A 23,551-nucleotide genomic window follows, 5' to 3' on the forward strand; every position below is an offset into this window, starting at 1 on the left:
CGGTGGTTAGGGCGGGGGTAAAATACCTTTGTGTGTTTTGGGTAAACCATGGAATATTGGTATTATAGGATGGTCTGTGAATAGTAACTTTCTGATCCTGGAATCAATGATGCCTAAAGACAGTCCCTCATCTAGTATTTGAGATGAGTTTTTGAAAAAAATGGTGAGATCAGATCTAAGTTCCTTATACTATTGTCATGTAACATGGAAGACACCACTTCTCTATATAATGTAGTATCTAAGACAACCATGCATCCTGCCTTGAACGGAGTTCTTTTATTGCTATCAATTGCTTGGAGGTCAGATTTTTATGAGATGGTGGCCTCCCAGTTTGTGTGAAGAGCCTTCAGATCCCGTTCAACCAGGATCAGGAAGAAATCCAAAACGTCGGTCCTGGATTCAACTGGGTAGTATGTCTGATTTATACTTTTAAACGAAACCTCACCATCAGTAATACTGTTCAGATTGCCGTTTCCTGCCTCTAGTTGTTGGCAACATACCAAAGCAGTTTGTTCCCGGAAGGAAAGCTCGCAGAATTCATTAGTATTATGGGCCATTTCAGAAGTTTCACGTGCATCAAAATCATCCTTTGGGGGGGGGGGGGTGGGGGGGGAATGTTTTTTTTACAAATTGCTGACAAATCTATTCTCATCCTGTAAGGTAAGAAATAAATCAAAATTCTGGCTTGGGGGCAAAGTTCAAACCCCCTGACCAGGACATCAATCTGATCCATAGATAATATAGCCAGTGTCCGGATCAAAACACTATCAAGGTGTTGAATTATGTCAGATGGAAACATTTGCGCTTCCTGGGCAGTATTCTCCCTGGCATACTTTCTCCATTCTCTACTCCCTCCCTTCCTCCTCAGATGTTTTTTGACAGATTTTTGGAACTGATTTCATGCCACTTGGGGTCTGAGTTGAGTGTATCTGAAAAACTGGCACATTTATATTCAGATGATGAGAAAGATAAGTTTCGTCTCTCTTCATGATGGATTTAATGCTGCCAGATAATAGAGTGGTCTTGTTCCTACAATTATACACTTTCTTATTTTTGTAGTCCATCAAATCTCTGAATTTAGATTTCTTAGTTTTGGTCATGGATTCTTCCAACTTATTGAGATTTTTGAGTTTTTGGTCCAGCATAGTGTATTTTCGATTATTGGCATGAGTCTTTAGAGATAGGTCCACATTGTTCATTTCTTCTTTGAGTTGTTGCAATCTGGATTCCTCATTTTGGACTATAAGACCCATGAGTTTCAGTGAACACTCAGACAGAATATTGTTCCAATGAGTAAGCAAGTCGTCTGAAAAAAATGCATGTCTGTTTTTTTTTTTTTTTAAATCGAAGACCCCATGGTATCCTTTTTCTGTCTGCGTAGTTATTCAGAGAAAACTATGAGCCCTCGCGGGCAGGGTCCTCCCTCTTTCTGTACCTGTTAGTGCCTTGTTTTTTGCTCATGTTTACTTGTATTTGTCTATATTTGCCCCTTTTTCACATGTAAAGCTCCATGGAAAAATGGCGCTATAAAAATGTACTATAATAATATAAAGAATTCTAGTCCCACCAAGTACGCAATTCTTGGTTGGACAAGTTCTCTTTTTTTTATAGAGTAGTTTCTTCAATTCTGAGGAGGAGTTGGAAGGAGGAGATTGGTAGTCAGATAATACCTGTGCCAATTTGGCTAGGCGTTTCTCCATGTTGTAAGACTCTGTTCACACTAGGTGTGGTGTTAAATGAAGAAAATGAATAGTTACAAACAAAATTTTACATATTTTTTTTTTTGGCAAGGACCAAAAGAGAAATGTACAGGAATCTGCATATAACAAATGACATAAATTCAGATATACCGTGTATACTCTACTATAAGTTGAGATTTTCAGCCCATTTTTCTAGGCTGAGAGTGCCCCCCTCGGCTTATACTCGAGTCATTTTCCCAGGGGGTCGGCGGGGGAGGAGAAGCGGCAGCTGTGACATACTCACCTGCTCCTAGTGCGGTCCCATCATCTCCGATGATCTCCGATGGTCTCCGGGCGCTGGCAGCTCTTCCTGCGTTCAGGGGTCACGGGGTACCGCTCATTAAAGTAATGAATATGGACGCGATTCCACTCCCATAGGGGTGGAGCCACATGTTCATTACTTGAATGAGCGGTACGATGTGACCGCTGAACATAGGAAGAAGCTACCGTCACCCGGAGACCATCGGTCCGTGAGAAGCAGGGACCTCGCCAGGAGCAGGTAAGTATAAAAGGGGAGGGTGAGCATTGTGTGATATTCACCTGTCCCCGTTCCACCGCCTGGCACTGCTCCGTTTTCCGCATCCTCCAGCTGTGACATTCAGATCAGAGGGTGCAATGACGTGTTTAGTGTGCGCCCTCTGCCTGAACAGTCAGAGAGCTGGAAGACAGAGCGGCGAGAGGTGAGTATTTTATTTATTTATTTTTTTTAATTGCAGCAACAGCATATGGGGCATAATCTATCGAGCATCTTATGGGGCCATCAACCTTTGTGCAGCATTATATGGGGAAAATGTGTCTATGGAGCATCTTATGGGGCCATTATTAACCTTTATGCAGCATTATATGGGGCGTATTTTAATATAGAGCATCTTATGGGGCCCATCATGAACTGTATGGAGCATTATATGGGTTTCCTGATTCAATATGGATATTCAAAAACACTTAACCTACTGATGTCTCAATTAATTTTACTTTTATTGGTATCTATTTTTACTTTTGAAATATACCAGTAGCTGCTGCATTTTCCACCCTAGGCTTATACTCGAGTCATTAAGTTTTCCCAGTTTTTTTGTGGCAAAATTAGGGGGGGGGGTCGGCTTATACTTGAGTATATACAGTATCTTATGTTCATGCTCTTATACATTATGTTCAATGTTATATCTTGAGAATGATCAAATGCAATAAGGATGTAAGAACCAAATTGCTATATAGGTTTAATAAAGAAATATAAAGTTATCATTCCTAATAGTCAGTGACATAAGTCCAGGTGTATATTGCATGTGTAAGCACACTGTTAAATTGTGACAGTCCTCCCAATGGAAATGATAGAAAAGCTCAATTGGACTAGTGGATCCAAATGGTGGAAACTTATTACTCCTGAATGGATATTCGATTGTTCCAAAAGGCAATAAAAGCGGAGCTCCAGGCAACACAATCAATGTAGAGTAAAGTATGAGCGCTTTGCAGGTTGAAAGTCCATGGGAGGAAAAGCGGTGGGTGCCATGGCTCCAGCTGGTGTGGCTTAGCAACAGTGAAAAAAGTGAAGAGAGCAACCCTTCCACAGGTGAAATAAAAACACTATTCTATTCCTTTATACTGTAAATCCGACATACAAAGAATAAAAAGCTGCAGGAGCAGAGAACATGCAATGGAATACGAAAAGCAACCGATCAGTACATATATAATAGAGATCTATCCTCCCATGTTACATGACAATAGTACCTATAAGGAACTTAGATCTGATCCCACTATTTTTTTTTTCAAAAATTCATTATCTCAAACACTAGATGAGGGAGTGTCTTCAGGCATCATTGATTCCAAGATCAGAAATTTACTATTTACAGACCATCCTATAATACCAATATTCCACGGTTTGCCCAAAACACACAAAGGTATTTTCCCTCCGCTCTTAAGACCAATTATTTCAGGAATAGGGTCCCTGAATGAGGGGGTTATACTACCAGAATACTGTTTTGTTTTTTTTAAAGATCACACTTCGGTCTTTCCACAAGTTGATGAATTTTCATGGACGGGAGGAATACACTTTTGTCACACTAGATGTGGCTAATCTGTATTCCTGCATTCCACATCCACTTACGGTCCCAGCTATCCAATGCCATCTGGACCACTACAGTACATATTCCAGTGATCTCCAACATTACTGTTCTGTACCATCTGTTGAAATATAACTATTTCATGCTTAATTCTACATTTTTCTTAAAAGTAGGGGGAACACCACTGGGTGCTAAATTCTCCCCCTCCCTTGCCATACTCTGTATGGCTTGTCGGGAGGAGAAATTAATTTTCCACCCTGACGACCCATTCCCCACCCACATTAGGTGGTATGGTCGCTTTGTAGACGACCTCCTCCTGGTGTGGGTGGGAAGCACTTTGGAATTTTCAGAATGTGTTGTATATCTAAATGATAATACTTTTAATTTGAAATTCACGGCTGATTCACTATGCAATCAAATTTTATTTTTGGATATTTTTCTGGAAGGAGATTGTAATGCTGGCCGTGTACACACATCTTTTACAGGAAAAGTATATCGGGCAATTCTATTCTCCAGTTGACAAGCTGTCGCCCCAAACATACTACCAGGGCCATCCATTATGGAGAAATGTTGTGCGCTTGTTCAGATGACAACCATTTTCTTGCGGAGAGTAATGTTATACATAACAGATTGCGAGAAAGGGGATATTGAAGTCTGATATGAAAAATATTCAATCAGATATAACTAATGACACATCTGTTACTTTTCCCACATCCTACAATATAATCAAGTTAAAAATATCCAAAAAAAATCTTCCAGTCATCAATCAAGATGACACATTTAGAAAAATCATATCTCAGGGCTGTATGTTTGCGGCAAAAAGAGTTCGGACTCTGGGCAACATGCTTTCACCGAGCCTTTGCCGAAGTCCAACCAAAAAGACCTGTTAGTTAAAACCCAAAGGTTTTATCAAGTGTAATGGAAATCAATGTAACGTGTGCGACTTTACTGAGACCAAACAAAAAACTCTTCTTCTTCTCAAGGAGACATTTGTCATATTCAAGGATTCATCAATTGCGATACTCGCTTGTTACTATGCATAATGGCGATTCAACACACCTACAATTCTTTGGTATAGAAAGAGCCATATCCCCTGAGAGGCGATAGTTGGAAAAAACACCTTATGCTGCGAGAGGCATTTTGGATACTAAACTTAGACAGCAAACATCCCCAAGGTATAAATTAGTCACTGATGACCTCCGTGAAGATGTGACAATAACGTATATTTTCCTTGCAGTTGTGTCTGTATTTGATGTTAAAGGTCATCTATGACCTATGTGTTTTATATTTTTCTCACTTATATAGCGCCATTAATTCCGCAACTCTTTACAGACCTCAGTAATGTTCCCATTGGGGCTCACAATCTAGATTCCCTATCAGTATGTCTTTGGAGTGTGGTAGGAAACCAGAGAACCTGGAGGAAACCCACACAAACACAGGGAGAACATACAAACTCCTCAAAATGTTGTCCTTGGTGGGATTTGAAGCCAGGACTCCACGCTACAAAGCACCATGACCAACAGAGTAGAATCTGCCCATTGATCGCCATGTCCACCAACCTTGGATTGTAGACACCTGTACCTTTTTGTAGGGCTTGATGATACAGAAGTGATATACACAGATGAGCTGTAAAGCCTCTCACTAACATTTACAACAATATTGTGTCTGTCTGCAGCTCACCGGTGCCCCCGAATGCTGACCATGAGAACAGAAACCCTGATTTTGACCTTAAAGCATCACCAGCAGAACAGAGAAAACCAAAGAAGGTTGTCACCAAGAATACTTGTATATTAGCAAAGCTTACAGACTTTCTACTGTTTTCAATAAACCAATAAAACAAGAATAATGTTAATGGCTCAACACAACTGATATAACAAGTGGGTTCTCCAAACTCGGCACAAAATGCTTCTCTAGTACTTGGTAGAACACCCGCTGGCTGTTATAACCTGATGCAAATATGCATAGCCAAACACCATCTTCTGCTAGCGCTCCTGAGGAAATATAGCCAATTCTTTATGAACAACGGTCGCCAATTCACTAATAACACTTGGTTGTTAATTACTTTTTGAACTAATCTCTTAACTTGTAAAATAAGACAAAGGATACATAGACAACTGTATTGAGTGTTTCTAGAGATGTAATCGTTAAAAGTAACATTTTGTGTTGCGTTTGGAGAAACCACTTGTTATATTGCTTGTGATAGGTTCGTAAAATTATTCATTATTTTTCTCTATCGCCTCTCGTCGGGGGACACAGGAACCATGGGTGTATGCTGCTGCCACTAGGAGGCTGACACTATGCAAATGAAAAAGTTAGCTCCTCCTCTGCAGTGTACACCCCGCCGACTGGCATTATGAACTTCAGTTTAGCTTAGTGTCAGTAGGAGGTAGACACGCGCTACTTTGGCGGCCGCATCTCTGAGCCTGGCGCGGTGGTCTTATAGGCAACCGCGCTGCCTTTTTCCTGCCGCACTGTGTTCTATCGCAGCGCGGCAGCCGTACAGCCAGCAACACGGTTTCCTCCCCCCGGCGCTGCACCCTTACAGGCAGCCGCACCGGCTTCCTCCTGCAGCCGCACTATTCTTTTGTCACAGCGCGGCTGCCTTGCAGGCAGCTGCGTCGCTTTCTTGTGGCCGCACTATTTTGTGTCCCGGAGCGGCGGCCTTGCAGGGACTCCGGGAAGTGGAGCAACCGTGCCGCCTTCTCCAGCGGCTGCACTGTGCCTTTTTTGTCACGGCGCGGTGGCCTTGCCGACAACCGCGCTGTTTTTCCCGAAGTCCGCACTTCTTCCAAGACCGCAGCCCTTCCCGACGGCCGCCGGTCTCAAATTTAGGCCCCAGCTTCTACCGGGGCCTACTTCCGGCGCCGCGTCTCCTCACTTCCATTCCCTCGGGCGGGCTTTTCTCCCGCCCAACTTTTATCGGCGAGCTCCGCCCACCGGTGCCATCTTGGTGTTCCTGGCCTGGCAGTTAACACCGCCCACCACTCCCCGTGCAGCTGCAGATACTTATTTCTGCGCCAGAGACACCAAGCCGTGCAGCCTTCCATCTGGAAACCACAGCGTCTGCCGTGAGTAGCTCTGCACTGCAAACTGACACTCTCCCCTGTCCCCTAACCTTCTGACATTTTCCTCAGGGGCCCGTTTGGTCTAATTTTAAGGGAGGTCTCTCCCGGCCTCCTACTTTTCCCCTACTTCCGGTGCCTTAGTGAAACACTTTGCGTGTTCGTCTTGTAACCGCAAGCTCAGGCAGGCCTGCAGCAACCCACATTATGCTCACCGCCCAGGACCCCCCTGCTGTTCCGCCTGAGAGTTAAGTCCCCACCCCAGACTGGGCCTCCTCTCTGTCTATCTGTAGCAGATCTCACACGGGTGTCCCAGACCCTTGTGTCCGTGCTCAATCGGTTGCCCCTGCAGACTTCCGTAGTAGCCAGCGGGTCGCAAGAAGCTCCATCCGAGACTTCCAATACAGGCCGCGAAAGATCCAGACAGGAACGCCGGTCTGAGTTCTCTTCTCGGTCCATCTTGCCCACGGTCCTTCTCTGTGGTCGACTTCCCCCTGGCCCTGAGGCAGGCGAGGCTTTCTCTGGTGCGCCTTCGGAGGATAATTTGGGGCCGGATTTGAACCAAATCGCTAGCTTGAAGGATATGGTTCAAAGCCTCATTGGAGCGACCAATCAGACCTGTGGCATCAAATATTCCTCTACGGAACCCGCAGATCAGGCGGTTTTGTTTAGACGGTCTAAACTACCTCCCAAGGTATTCGCTCCTCATCCTGAATTCGAGGAGCTTCTGGCCAGAGAGAGAGAGAGAATTCGACCAGACGTTTTCAAAGAGGCAAGCTTTTTGGAGTCTCATATCTCTTTCCTCTGGATCTCATCGCCAACTGGAATGAGAGGAGATAGAGAACAACCACTCCCTCTGTGGATCCGCCGGCTGCTAGACTTGCCACCAACACTGTCCTCACGCTGTCTGGGGGGGCGTCTCTGAAAGATTCCATCGCTAGGATCATGGAATACTTCACGAAGTCGGCTTTTGAAGCTGCCGCATCATCCCTATGCCCGGCCTTTGCTTTCACTTGGGTTTCGAAGTCTGTATCCGAAGGGGCTAAACAACTCCGTTGGGACATTCAAGCCGGAGCTCCAGGCGGAACTTGCCACCCAGATTACTCACGCCGGGGATTAATTGGTTCCGCTTCCCTGGACGCCGCATCTTCTGCCGCTCAGGCGCCCAGTTATGTTGCTGCCAACCTTCGCACCTTTTGGCTCAAGAGTCATCAAAGAAGTCCCTTACCAGCCTGCCTTTTCAAGGATCACGTCTTTTCGGTTCCAAGCTGGACCAAATTATTAAGGATGCCACTGGTGGCACCAGTTCCCTTCTCCAGACCTCGCCTACCTCCTCTTAGGTGACAACTTTGGCCTTTTTCGTTGTTTCGTGGCATCAGATTCCTCTTCCCAACAGCAGAGGCCACAGGCACGTTAAGAGAAAACGGTATCCTTCGGACTCACTCCTTACTGGCGTTCCCTCTACTTCTAAGGAGGATCCTCCAGGTCTAGGACTGGAGGACCCACCTAGGCATGACTCACGACTAGACCCCAGCCCGTTTCCCAGGCTGGGCAGCAGTTTCCTCTTCCTCAGGGACGTCTGGGTCTCCTTATATATCCCATTTCATTCAAGACCTCTTCAGCAGGCTATTCTATCTCAGGGGGACATGTCTGTCTTCTCCCTGCATCGTTCGATCCGGCTTTCTTCCCGGGTCAAACGGTTCCTCGCCTGGTGGCTGAGGTCACCTCTCATATCCCAGAGCAGATCCTTAAGAGCAGATCCTTCCTTCCAGTTCTCTGGCAGGTGGTGACGACGGAAGCCAGCCTGCTCGGCTGAGGCGCGGGGCCTCGTCACCTGTTTTTTTTTTTTTTTTTCAGGGTCGTTGGTCGGTGCAGGAGTCCTCTCTGCTGATCAATGTCCTTGAGTTCCGGATCATTTTCCTGTCCTTTCTTCACTGGGTAAGGATTCTCAGGAGTCTGCCAATTCGAATCCAGACAGACAATGCCACAGCAGTGGCATATGTCAACCACCAGGGGTGGACTCTGAGTTCTCGGCCGAGGTTTCCAGGATCCTCCTTTGGGCAGAGGCAACGGTCCTGGTGAGATCCGCAGTGCATGTCCCCAGCGTGGACATTTAGGCCGCCGACTTCCTCAGCCGCAAGGGCTTCGCGGCAGGGGATTGGTCCTTACTTCAGGAGGTCTCCCATCGGATTTCTCTTCGATGGAGGACTCCGGGAAGTGGACCTCACGGCGTCCCAATTGAAGAGGAAGGTCCCTCGGGTTGTCCCAAGGACCAGCGATACTCTTTCAGTGGTTGACGCTCTGGCCATTCCTTGGTCACAGTTTGTGCTCCCCTAGCGGTTCCTACCCCTTCCCTTGCTCTCCAAGCTGTTGAAAAAGATCAAGGCGGAAGCGGTGACGGTCATTCTGATCGCCCCGGATTGGCCCAGGAGTTCTTGGTTTGCAGAGATAGTCAATCTTCTCGCGGACGCCCCCTGGCACCTTCCAGACAGACCCGATCTGCTGTCTCAGGGTCCGATCTGCCATCCAAATTATCGGTCGCTCAGGTTAATGGCGTGGCTGTGGACTCCACAGTTTTAAGAGCGTCCGGCCTTTTGGTCCGGACGATTCACACTATTAGCCAGGCTAGGAAGCCTTCGTCTTCCAGGATCTACTATTGTACCTGGAAGGCTTACTTCCGTTGGTGTGAGTCCAACCGCTTTTCACCTATGTCCTTTTCCCTGCCTTCCCTTTTGGTTTTCCGCCAAGCAGGACTGGATTCGGGCTACGCTCTTAGTTCCCTAAAGGGCCAGGTTTCTGCGCTCTTCTTCCCTTTCAGAAGACATTATCATCTCAGCCACAGGTTAAGACCTTCCTTCAAGGAGTAGCCCACGCTGTCCCTCCGTACAGGGCCTCGGTGGATACATGGGATTTAAAGCTTGTGCTGGAAGTTCTGAGGGGTTCCCCTTTGAGCCTCTCAGGGAGTCTTCCCTGTCAGTTCTATCTCTGAAGGTGGCTTTTCTTGTGGCCTTCACTTCGATCCGCCGCATTTCCGAGTTGGCGGCCATTTCTTGCTGACCTCCTTTCTTGGTTATCCACCAGGAGAAGGTGGTCCTCAGGTCTCTGCCTTCCTTACTTCCCAAGGTGGTTTTCACCTTCCACCTCAATGAGGACATCGTTCTACCTTCCTTTTGTCCAGCTCCGACTCATCCTCTGGAGCGATCGTTGGACAGGCTAGACCTCGTCAGGGCAGTGAGGATCTCCCTGGCTAGCACGGCCGCTTTCCGAAAGACAGATTCTCTTTTCGCCATCCTTGATGGCACGTTTAGAGGCCTGCCAGCTTCCAAGGCGAGTATTGCTCGCTGGATCAAAACGGCAATTTTGGAGGCTTACCGGGTCAAGAACAGAGTGCCCCCTCCTGGGATAAAGGCTCACTCTACCCGGTCAGTCGGCGCTTCCTGTGCGGTACGCGACAGTGCTTTGTTTTGCAAAGCGGCAACCTGGTCTTCCATCCACATGTTGGCCAAATTTTACAAGGTCCATACCTATGCTTTGGCGGATGCCAGCCTGGGCAGAAGGATCCTGCAGGCGGCAGTGGTGAGTACTCTGACCTGATGGTAGTCTGTTTTTCCCACCCCAGGAACTGCTTTGGGACGTCCCATGGTTCCTGTGTCCCCCAATGAGAGGCGATAGAAAAAACAGGATTTTTGGTTGCTTACCGTAAAATCTGTTTCTCGGAGCCTTCATTGGGGGACACAGCACCCTCCCATGTTGTGCAGTTTTCTGTGGTTCTATGTTCTATGACTGTTCTCATGTTTACAGTTCTCATCTTTGTGGTTGTTATTTCAACCTTATTGTTTTTTCTCCTACTGCTTTCTCACTAACTGAAGTTCATAATGCCAGTCGGTAGGGTGTACACTGCAGAGGAGGAGCTAACTTTTTCATTTGCATAGTGTCAGCCTCCTAGTGGCAGCAGCATACGCCCATGGTTCCTCTGTTCCCCAATGAAGGCTCCGAGAAACAGATTTTACGGTAAGCAACCAAAAATCCTGTTTTATTCGACTGGTTTATTGCAAATGGCTAAAAGACTGCATATTTTGCTCATAATCCTAATTTGTTTGGTGAGTTAAGCGCAATCTGTCAGTAGGATGAACCCTCCTAAGCCGGCTATATGTGCAATGGGCATGTAGGTCATAGAAAATTGTATAAAATGATACCTTGATATCTGTAATCCGATGTCTTATTCTGAAGAAATGTGTTTTTCTTATGTACATGAGCTGTTAAGATCTATGGGCCGGACATATATCTTCCAGAGAATCTGTTTCCAGAGATGATTTTATATGAAAGGGAGAGTTACCAGTGTGAGACATGTAACTAACACAGAACAGTAGAACTGAAATTTGTCACCTAACAAACACATTAGCTGCTACAGCTCTCACCGCCCTGCTGTATTGCAGCAATATTGTAACACTGGCTTCCTGTGAGATGGAATCTGGAGCTGAGAGGAAGATGCATATGTGTCAGGTATAATCACACACAGCTCTGTAATGAGATCAAGAGAGTGGCCACATCGCACTGGTAACTCCACCTATTTAAAAAGAATCTGCCTCCAGAGCTCAATGTCCGGCCCAACGATCTTAACAGCTGATTTACATTTTAAGAAAAATGTTGATTTCTTTGGAATAAGACATCAGATCGCATATATCAAAGTATCATTTTATTCAACTTCCTATGACTTACATAAGCATATAGATGGCTTAGGAGGGTAGATCCTACTGACAGATTCCCTTTTTTAATCATTTTTGTTTTCAACTTTGTAATGTTTTTTTGGGGGGTGAGTGCTAACTGCATCAGACACTGTTGCACGCTTATGTTACCAATTTTGCCAGACTGAATGGGTGTGCTGCTCTTACTACGAATCACTTTAAGGGTGCAGTAAGACGGCCATATTACTAACTCGAGCATCGCATTGCAATCTTCGGACTGGCTGTCGGCTCTCTTGACCTGAGCATGACTGCTTCATAGAAATACATACTGTCCCACTCATGTTAGGAGAGCCACCGGCCAGCCCGAGAATTGCGATGCCATCCTCGCGCAAGTATTACGGCCGTCTGACTGCACCCTAAGTGTCTCTTAACTTTTAAAGAAAAGGGGTGCAAGGAGGAAGGAATAATTTTTCATATGAATGCTCATGATGATTCAGCACAAAACAACTTGCTATAACCATTGTTATGGTCATTTATCTGCCCATGTGCACAAGCCTTAAAGGAAATCTGTCAGTAGGATAAACCCTTCTAAGCTGTCTGTATGGGCATGTACAGTCATGGCCAAAAGTATTGACACCCCTGCAATTCTGTCAGATAATACTCATTTTCTTCCTGAAAATGATTGCGAACACAAATTATTTGGTATTATTTTCATTTAATTTGTCTTAAATGAAAAAACACAAAAAGAATTGTCCTAAAGCTAAATTGGATATAATTCCACACCAAACATAAAAAAGGGGGTGGACAAATGTTTTGGCACTGTTCAAAAAATCATGTGATGCTTTTCTAATTTGTGTAATTAACAGCACCTGTAACTTACCTGTTGCACCTAACAGGTGTTGGCAATAACTAAATCACACTTGCAGCCAGTTGACATGGATTAAAGTTGACTCAACCTCTGTCCTGTGTCCTTGTGTGTACCACATTGGGCATGGAGAAAAGAAAGAAGACCAAAGAACTGTCTGAGGACTTGAGAAACCAATTTGTGAGGAAGCATGAGCAATCTCAAGGCTACAAGTCCATCTCCAAAGACCTGAATGTTCCTGTGTCTACCGTGCGCAGTGTCATCAAGAAGTTTAAAGCCCATGGCACTGTGGCTAACCTCCCTAGATGTGGACGGAAAAGAAAAATTGACAAGAGATTTCAACGCAAGATTGTGCCGATGTTGGATAAAGGACCTCGACTAACATCCAAACAAGTTCAAGCTGCCCTGCAGTCCGAGGGTGCAACAGTGTCAACCCGTATTATCCGTCGGTGTCTGAATGAAAAGTGACTGTATGGTAGGAGACCCAGGAAGACCCCACTTCTTACCCCGAGACATAAAAAAGCCAGGCTGGAGTTTGCCAAAACTTACATGAAAAAGCCTAAAATGTTTTGAAAGAATGTTCTTTGGTCAGATGAGACAAAAGTAGAGCTTTTTGGCCAAAGGCATCAAGAGAGTTAACAGGAGAAAAAGAGACATTCAAAGAAAAGAACATGGTCCCTACAGTCAAACATGGCAGAGGTTCCCTGATGTTTTGGGGTTGCTTTGCTGCCTTCGGCACTGAACTCCTTGACCGTGTGCATGGCATTATGAAGTCTGAAGACTACCAAATTTTGCAGCATGATGTAGGGCCCAGTGTTAGAAAGCTGGGTCTCCCTCAGAGGTCATGGGTCTTCCAGCAGGACATTGACCCAAAACACACTTCAAAAAGCACTAGAAAATGGTTTGCGAGAAAGCACTGGAGACTTCTAAGGTGGCCAGCTATGAGTCCAGACCTGAATCCCATAGAACACCTGTGGAGAGATCTAAAAATGGCATTTTGGAGAAGGCACCCTTAAAATATCATGGACCTGGAGCAGTTTGCCAAAGAAGAATGGTCTAAAATTCCAGCAGAGCATTGTGAGAAACTCATTGATGGTTACCAGAAGCGGTTGGTCGCAGTTATTTTGGCTAAAGGTTGTGCAACCAAGTATTAGGCTGAGGGTGCCAATACTTTTGTCTGGCCCATTTTGGGAGTTTTGTGTGAAATGATCAATGTTTTGCTTTTTGCTTCATTCTCTTTTGTATTTTTTCATTTAAGACAACTTAAATGAAGATAATAATACCAAAGAATTTATGTTTGCAATCATTTTCAGGAAGAAAATGAGTATTATCTGACAGAATTGCAGGGGTGTCAATACTTTTGACCATGACTGTAGGTCATAGAGAATTTAATATGATACCCTGATATCTGCGATCTGATGTCATATTCCAGAGAACTCCACTTTTTTGTATGTGTAAATAAGCTGTAAAGTTCAATGGGAAGAATATAGGTCTCCCTGAGAATCTACCTTTAAGGCTTTTTTATAATGAAAGGAGGCATTACCAGTGTGTGACATGTAGATCAGGAAAGCAGACTGTTAGTCATTATATGTCTCACATTGGTAACTTTCATTTATAATAAGCTCTGGAGCAAATTCTCAGGGAGATCTATGTCCGCCCCATAGATCTTAACAGCTTTTTTTTACATAGAAGGAAAACCTAGATTTCTTTGGTATAAATCATTGAATTATAGATATCACTTTATTTGGCTTCGTATGGCCTACATGTTAATATAGAATAGATGGTTTAGGAGGGGATGATCTCACTAACAGATTCTCTTCAATTCAACTGGATAGAGATAAACTTTAATAACTAGAGATGGATGGACACCTGGATGTTCGAGTCCACTTGAATGGGGGGCTCGAACATCCAGTGTTTGCCACACTGTGGTGTGCATGACAGCGCGGCAAACACCGTTTCTAAACAGTGAAATCATTCCAACTGGTCAGAGAGCCGCAGTTCCCACACTATCAAAAGACAACATGAGCGCTCAGCTGTGATCGGAGGTATAAAGTTTTACCTCCGGTCACTGGTGTCAGCTGATGGGACAACTGTTCTCATCATCCGAAACCTGCTGCCGCTAATAACAGCAAAAGTAGGCGCGGCTGATGGGTGTATTCATTAGCCAGCTCCTGCGCTGTAAATAAACAATTATAAAAAAAAACACGTGTGGGTTCCCCTGTATTTTCTATAACCAGCCAGGCAAAACCCTCAGCTGTCAGCTTCAACATGGCTGGTCATCAAGAATAGAGGGGTCCCCAGGCCATATTTTTTAATTATTTAAACAAATAATTTAAAAAAGCAGCGTGGGGTCTCCCTATTTTTTGAGAACCAGCCTGGCTAAAGCAGACAGCCGGGGGTTGATATTCTCAGGCTGGTGAGGGGCCATGGATATTGACCCCCCCCCCCAGCCTAAAAATAGCAGCCCGCAGCTGCCCAGAAATGGCACATTTATTAGATGCACCAATTCTCCCACTTGCCCTATAGCAGTGGCAAGTGGGGGTAATATTTCTGGAGTTGATGTCACCTTTGTATTGTCAGGTGACATCAAGCCCATGACTTAGTAATGGAGAGGTGTCTGTAAGGCACCTGTCCATTATAGTTATATGATAAATAAAGACACAGCCAGAATAAAGTTTTTTTATTAGAAATTTAAAAATAACAAACGCAGTTATACTCACCAAACACTTTTTCCACCGAAGCCCTCGTCTTCTGTAAGAAAGCAAAAATAAAAAAACAATATCCCTCACCTGTCTGTTGTTCTTTCCCATGCCGTAATCCATGTCTGGGTTTTCAACCTGGACAGTGCCAAGATGCGACCGTCCAGGCTGAGAACCACTGATGAATGAGTTGCTGCGAGCACAGACTCAGTGACCGGTGGTGACATCATCAAGGTTACCTCTGGTCACTGAGGCTGCATTCCCAGCCGGGCTCAACTGCGGTAACCTTGGTGAGATCCCTGTTAGCACCGTGAGTTTTTCTATAAGCAGCAGCGGGTGTCGGATGATAGGAGCTGTAGTCCCATCCGCTGACACCAGTGACCAAAGGTAAACTTTATACCTCCGATCACAGATGAGCGCTCACGCTGTCAGCGTGGTAACAGCAGCTCTTTGACCAGCGGGGATGATTTCACCGCCAATCAGAAGTGGTATTTGCCGCGTGACAAACGCCTGGTGTTCAGGCATCTAAACCAGAACAGTAACACGGACTTCCTGATGAAGTCTGTGTTCGTTGTCTGTGGCGGAACAGTAGGTGTTCAGTATAGATGCCGAACTTTACTGTTCGGGTTCGCCCATCTCTATTAAATAAATAAAACCAAAGCTTTAGACTTCCCTATTTAGATTTAGTGTGTCATTGACTTTACCCTGGGTTGCCTGCAAAATGCAATTACCCATGGTTACCTGTCCCAGTGTTGCTTTGTTGTCATTTTGTTTGTTTTTTTTGTTTTTTTTTAACCCCTTTCTGCCAGCTGACGGAATAGTACGTCAGCTGGCAGATCCCCTGCTTTGAGGTGGGCTCCGGCGGTGAGCCCACCTCAAAGCTGCGACATGTCAGCTGTTTTGTACAGCTGACATGTGCGCGCAATGAGCGCGAGCGGAATCGCGATCTGCCCGCGCCCATTAACTAGTTAAATGCCGACGTCAAGCGCTGACAGCGGCATTTAACTAGCGCTCCCGGCCGCGCGGCCGGGGTTGCTCGCACTACTGACCCCCGTCACATGATCGGGGGTCACAGTGCATCGCCATAACAACCAGAGGTCTCCTTGAGACCTCTATGGTTGTTGATGGCCGATTGCTTTGAGCGCCACCCTGTGGTCGGCGTTCAAAGCAACCCTGCATTTCTGCTACATAGAGGTGATCTGTACTTCACCTCTATGTAGCAGAGCCGATCGAGTTATGCATGCTTCTAGCCTCCTATGGAGGCTATTGAAGCATGCCAAAATAAAAAAAAAAGAAGTGATTAAAAATATAAAAAAAAATAAAAAATATATAAAAGTTCAAATCACCCCCCTTTCGCCCCAATCAAAATAAAACAATAAAAAAAAACCCAAACATACACATATTTGGTATCGCCGCGTTCAGAATCGCCCGATCTATCAATAAAAACAAAAGGATTAACCTGACCGCTAAATGACGTAGCAAGAAACAAAATCAAAACGCCAAAATTACCTTTTTTTGGTCGCCGCGACATTGCATTAAAATGCAATAACGGGCAATCAAAAGAACGTATCTACTCCAAAATGGTATCATTAAAAACGCCAGCTCGGCACGCAAAAAATAAGCGCTCACCTGACCCCAGATCACGAAAATTGGAGACGCTACGGGTATCGGAAAATCGCGCATTTTTTTTTTTTTTTTTTTTTTTTTTTTAGCAAAATTTGGATTTTTTTTTCACCACTTAGATAAAAAATAACCTAGACATGTTTGGTGTCTATGAACTCGTAATGACCTGGAGAATCATAATGGCAGCTCAGTTTTAGCATTTGGTGAACCTAGCAAAAAAGCCAAACAAAAAACAAGTGTGAGATTGCACTTTTTTTGCAATTTCATCACACTTAGAATTTTTTTCCCGTTTTCTGTTACATGGCATGATAAAATCAATGGTATCGTTCAAAAGTACATCTCGTCCCGCAAAAAATAAGCCCTCACATGGCCAAATTGACGGAAAAACAAAAAAGTTATGGCTCTGGGAAGGAGGGGAGCAAAAAACGAAAATGAAAAAGCGGAAAAAGCTCCGGGGGTGAAGGGGTTAACATACAGTGCGGGGGAAAAAAGTATTTAGTCAAGCACCAATTGTGCAAGTTCTCCCACTTAAAAAGATGAGAGGCCTGTAATTGACATTATCATCTTTTGTGAATCTTCTGCATGTGACTCTCAACTCTTCTAAAGTGTAGCTGTAGTTCCGCTTATTAGAAAAAAGTAATTTTACAGTCCTGTCATTTTTTTTTTTTTTTTTTTAAGATTTTCATTAAAAAACACTTGATATTTAAAGTGAACATTCAGGAATATATGTGATTTTTTTACCTCCCACCAGAAGAAGAAAAAGAAAAGGACAAAAAGCAACAAAATCTCTCCTGAAGACTCGAATAAACATTGCGGTGACATTCCAGGCCTCCGTGTCATTCCCCCCTCTAATGAAGACAAGGGTGAGACATAGAAGTACAACATGGTGTTATATTTATGCCGAATAAAGGAAATATTGCTGTATTGGACCTGTATTTTATGGGATAAAGGTTTTTTTTTTTATTAATCTTCTTTATGACCCTTCCTCTGATCACCCCAAGAAACCCCTCTACGATATCGCTATGTCCTACCAGGCTTTGACCTAATTGTTTCACGAGTTTACATCTATATTTTTATCTTTATTCAATCAATATTTTCTCCCATGCTACAGTCCGAGAAAAACTAAGTACACCCTCCTTGAATTCTATTGTATCAGAACATCTTAAAATTCATCTTTTAGAAGGTATAAAAAAATACATCACAAATGAAAAATTAAACATGACAGACTGTTGTTATTTAAAGAAAACTAGAGGAAAGTGCATAAACATGCACGAAATGCTAGGTGAAATCCCAAGAAACAATGAAAACCCTATATTAAGGGTCACCAATCTAACCCAAGAAGAGGTGCGAAACCGGCTAAATAAGATTAAAACAGATAAATCTCCGGGTCCGGATGGCATACACCCACGAGTACTAAGAGAACTAAGTAATGTAATAGATAAACCATTATTTCTTATTTTTAGTGACTCTATAGCGACAGGGTCTGTTCCGCAGGACTGGCGCATAGCAAATGTGGTGCCAATATTCAAAAAGGGCTCTAAAAGTGAACCTGGAAATTATAGGCCAGTAAGTCTAACCTCTATTGTTGGTAAAATATTTGAAGGGTTTCTGAGGGATGTTATTCTGGATTATCTCAATGAGAATAACTGTTTAACTCCATATCAGCATGGGTTTATGAGAAATCGCTCCTGTCAAACCAATCTAATCAGTTTTTATGAAGAGGTAAGCTATAGGCTGGACCACGGTGAGTCATTGGACGTGGTATATCTCGATTTTTCCAAAGCGTTTGATACCGTGCCGCACAAGAGGTTGGTACACAAAATGAGAATGCTTGGTCTGGGGGAAATTGTGTGTAAATGGGTTAGTAACTGGCTTAGTGATAGAAAGCAGAGGGTGGTTATAAATGGTATAGTCTCTAACTGGGTCGCTGTGACCAGTGGGGTACCGCAGGGGTCAGTATTGGGACCTGTTCTCTTCAACATATTCATTAATGATCTGGTAGAAGGTTTACACAGTAAAATATCGATATTTGCAGATGATACAAAACTATGTAAAGCAGTTAATACAAGAGAAGATAGTATTCTGCTACAGATGGATCTGGATAAGTTGGAAACTTGGGCTGAAAGGTGGCAGATGAGGTTTAACAATGATAAATGTAAGGTTATACACATGGGAAGAAGGAATCAATGTCACCATTACACACTGAATGGGAAACCACTGGGTAAATCTGACAGGGAGAAGGACTTGGGGATCCTAGTTAATGATAAACTTACCTGGAGCAGCCAGTGCCAGGCAGCAGCTGCCAAGGCAAACAGGATCATGGGGTGCATTAAGAGAGGTCTGGATACACATGATGAGAGCATTATACTGCCTCTGTACAAATCCCTAGTTAGACCGCACATGGAGTACTGTGTCCAGTTTTGGGCACCGGTGCTCAGGAAGGATATAATGGAACTAGAGAGAGTACAAAGGAGGGCAACAAAATTAATAAAGGGGATGGGAGAACTACAATACCCAGATAGATTAGCGAAATTAGGATTATTTAGTCTAGAAAAAAGACGACTGAGGGGCGATCTAATAACCATGTATAAGTATATAAGGGGACAATACAAATATCTCGCTGAGGATCTGTTTATACCAAGGAAGGTGACGGGCACAAGGGGGCATTCTTTGCGTCTGGAGGAGAGAAGGTTTTTCCACCAACATAGAAGAGGATTCTTTACTGTTAGGGCAGTGAGAATCTGGAATTGCTTGCCTGAGGAGGTGGTGATGGCGAACTCAGTCGAGGGGTTCAAGAGAGGCCTGGATGTCTTCCTGGAGCAGAACAATATTGTATCATACAATTATTAGGTTCTGTAGAAGGACGTAGATCTGGGGATTTATTATGATGGAATATAGGCTGAACTGGATGGACAAATGTCTTTTTTCGGCCTTACTAACTATGTTACTATGTAAACCGTGTGTAAAAAAATAAAAAATTAAGCACACCCCACAAAGTAATAGCTTGTACCACCCTTAGCAGCAATAACTTTGTCCAACTCTTCTGAGGTTCTTGGTGTAGGAGTTTAGTTTAGCTCTTTTGTAGTTGCTGGGTTCACACGCACAAAGCTTCTTACTGCAGACGGGAAAGTATTAGACAATAAACTTTCACCATAAGGGAAAACAAATGGCCTTTCCTTTGGCATAACAGCAAACAAAAATAAACAGTACAACTCTGATTCTTTGGCAACGACAGAATGGCACAGAGGTCTTTACATCTCCACTCATAGGCCTCAGTGAGGCTGCTATATGGGCTGTGCCATACCTAGATGTGGAGATCTGGGAGCAGCCAGTCCCAGCAATCTGACTGCTCCTAAACTCCATTAACTCTGTCAGCATTATACATGCTGGAGCCTGCTTTTACGTGTTTGCGTCACCGAGGCAAACACCTCAAGGACACACATCTCCCCTCGAGGACCTGTCCCGCAGCCATCTCACAGTGGACATATGGTTTCATTGAGTGGAGGTCTGGACAGTGACTGGGCCGTTGCCGCATGTTGATCCTTTTTCAGCCATTCTGATATCGATTTGCTGCTGTGCTTGGATCATTGTCCTGTTGCAAGACCCAGTTTGATCATAGCTTACAGAGGAGTTCATGGTCCAATGACTTCAGGGTGCTCAGGTCCTGTGGCTGACCATGCGGGACAGTTGGTATGCTCTGTTTAGCAGGAGTGCCATAATCTATATATATAATTGTCTTAGGGTTTTTCCGTCTGTCTTTCTGTCTGTCTGTCCTGGAAATCCCGCGTCTCTGATTGGTCGAGGCCGCCAGGCCTCGACCAATCAGCGACGGGCACAGTATCGACGTAGAAATCCCGCGTCTTTGATTGGTCGAGGCCGCCAGGCCTCGACCAATCAGCGACCGGCACAGCGACGATGATGTCATAAAGGACGTAGAAATCCCACGTTTCTGATCCAGCGACGGGCACAGTATCGACGTAGATGTCATAATGGTTGCCATGGCGACGATGTCATAAAGGTTGCCTCGACCAATCAGCGACGAGCATAGTATCGACATAGAAATCCCGCGTCTTTGATTGGTCGAGGTCATAATGGTTGCCATGGCGATGATTGTCATAAAGGTTGCCTCGACCAATCAGCGACGGACACAGTCTGCTGCGAATTCTGGAATCATCATTGTCCATATACTACGGGGAAATGCATATTCTAGAATACCCGATGCGTTAGAATCAGGCCACAATCTAGTGTGTATATAATTTTTTTTTTTTTTTCTTTAGAAAGAAAAGGCTTTCTTCTGGCAGCGCTTGCAACCCAGTCATATTTATTCCATCTTTTATTCAAATTATTCTTTCATGAACTTGAATATGTAACATTCTAACTGAGACCTTTCATTGAACATTGCAGCCAAAACTTAAAGCTGGTGTTTTTATGTTTTTTTTCAGCCCTGGAGTGGCTCTTGAAAAGTAAGCCCCCTGCTTATCATATAGACACTCTCTGGTGTCTTCACTGTTTTTGCCACCTTTCCGGTGTCACGGTGCCATCTTGTGACCGATTATGACTATCTAGAAGTCAGAAGTTACATCACAGTCTCTCAATACAAGTCTGAGAGCCAGAACAAGGCTCCCGTAGACTTGTCTTGAAAAGTGACCTCCGTGCCGCTCCTCGAAACACTACAGCAACCGGCAGGTTTGCTGGAAACTTATGGGAGCGGCAGCTCAAACAAATGAAAACGCTGGAAAGTGAGTATGAGACAGGGGGCAGGGGAAATACATTTAAAGCACCCCTCCAGGGGTACAATAAAAAACTCTTGGAAAGATTGTCTTCTATCTTGAATGTTTTCCACTGTAAAAATAAAGAACACCAAATTGTTTGGAAATAAACTTGTGACCTTTTCCAAATTGATGGGCATCAAGTATTGTACGCCTTAGCATTACTAACACACACCTGACTGTTTCAGGCCAGCAAACTGACAAAACTTCTGCTTTTATAGAGGTGGTTACACTTGCTGATGAACAATTAATCACGAGTATTTGATTATTAGCATCTGGCTACTACTTCCCCTATTGATTCCTATAGATGCATTAGTAGTGTACTTCATCTTTCACACACTGCTTCTGCATTTTTGCCCGTTTTTTTGTTAAATACTTTACTCCGATATTGTATTTACCTAACTTTATGACCTTCCAAGGCCTAGATGTTTTTTGAGAGGTTAAACCATAGAGTTCAAATAGGGTGTACTTAGTTTTTTTTCAAGGTTGTATATGCACAAGTACTTGGCTGGGTGTAATTGATCGGTGTAATATACAAATCTGTGTTATGAACCTGGTTTCATCCAGCTCCACTGGCTTGGTTGGGGAGAACACAACCAGCATGCATCATATTGAAAAAATATGGAATGCCAACTATCTGAAAGTTTTTATATCTTTTAATGAAAATTAACCTAACAACCAATTACATTTTAGTTGTTTCTCTTTTTAGACGTTCCGGTGTCCCCAACGCCTCCCGCTTTGGCTGCTCAGTCTCCTAATTTCCCATCAAGGTCTTTACCTGTTTTGGCTCCCATTAACCTGCATCCTGTTCAGGCTGCCGGGCCTCCAGCAGAATATCATTCTGATTCTGCGGAGTCCATGGAAGAAATCCCAGTAGCCCAGACGCATCTTGGGAGCTCTTCTATGAGCGAAAACCTATTTCTCACCCCAAGAAGCCCCTCAGACACAGTAAGCGAATCTGATCATGGACCAAGACAAAGCTACTTCTGGCCTGTCGCTTTGCAAAAGTTTGAATTGCTTCCAAAAACTCCTTCTGTGTTTGTCAGTGAGAGCAGTGGAAAACCTTTGTCCAATGGACTTATCGACGAACCCAAAGTACAAGACTGTCACAAATCACTTTACAAAAAAATGTGGGTGGCCAAGGGCATGGAAGGAGAGCAGGTTCTTTCCATCTCTAATGCAGAAGCTTTACCCTCCATCTGTGCTAATAAGTAACTATAGCTTTTTTTTTTCTATGAAGTCGTATAACCATTTTATTCTTAATAAATTCTTTTATATTATGTATTATGGTGTTTTACTTTTTAGTTTCTGATAAATTAGTTTCACACAATCTGAAGAAAAGCATGAACATCGCCTACAGCTAGATAAAGCTGCCCTTGGAGCGTAGGCGAGCCTAATCTAGCCAGGAGTTGTCCCAATTCTCGTGGTCTCTAACTTGATATCCACTCTTTTTACATGCATTAGTAATTTGTCAGAACTCTAGGTGCTGGTATCTCCTGCACTCCCCATCATGGGCGGCCTCTACCCTTGTCCAGTGGATCAGCTCCCAGGAACTCAAAGCCTGCCAGGTTCGAGCCATGTGATGTTGTCTTGTAGCTCACAATTCTGGACTTGCTTCTGGTGGTCATGAGACCCCTACATAAATTTTAGTCAAACAGCCCTATAGTTCAGATATGAAAAGTGTCCACAGTGCAATGTGCATCACTATCATGTTTTTTCCCTTAAAATTGTCGCTGTAATCCTTATCAAAAAGCACTTTATATAGTTCTATCTTAGCTGGTCACTTATTCATAGGGGTGTGCTTCATTGCGTTCAGTCAGGGTTGGCCCCGACCACCAATTTGAATTATGTCCCGACATCACTGTATATCCTGCGCTTGCGCGGTTTGTGTTGGGGAAGGCGAACTTGGGCAATATGCTATCGGTGAGCCGGGCATGCGGTGTGACTAGCACGCGTGCGCACTGAAGCAGTTTATAAATCCCAACTTCACTGACTGTGTGCGCATGCGCCAGAGCAGCTGCGCATTAATGACTGCTGCGCGGCTTGCCAATAAAC

At 44.2% G+C, this 23,551-nt stretch overlaps 1 protein-coding gene across 3 annotated transcripts in view; it reads left to right on the plus strand.

The window, feature by feature from the left end:
- Positions 1 to 22,780, plus strand: part of ZDHHC1 (zinc finger DHHC-type containing 1) — a 57,027-nt gene extending 34,247 nt beyond the window's left edge. For 2 of the 3 annotated variants that reach the window (XM_069740538.1, XM_069740539.1), the window contains exons 10-12: positions 5,469 to 5,559; positions 17,479 to 17,590; positions 22,206 to 22,780. In XM_069740538.1, the coding sequence (XP_069596639.1) occupies positions 5,469 to 5,559; positions 17,479 to 17,590; positions 22,206 to 22,711 (709 nt within the window). In that variant the 3' untranslated portion in view covers positions 22,712 to 22,780. The remainder of the gene's footprint in view (positions 1 to 5,468; positions 5,560 to 17,478; positions 17,591 to 22,205) is intronic. The other variant, XM_069740540.1, reaches the window with a different exon arrangement.
- Positions 22,781 to 23,551: the final 771 nt, after the last annotated feature.

This window comes from Ranitomeya imitator, chromosome 9 (assembly GCF_032444005.1).
Source record: "Ranitomeya imitator isolate aRanImi1 chromosome 9, aRanImi1.pri, whole genome shotgun sequence".
NCBI classification, from domain to species: Eukaryota; Metazoa; Chordata; class Amphibia; order Anura; family Dendrobatidae; genus Ranitomeya; species Ranitomeya imitator.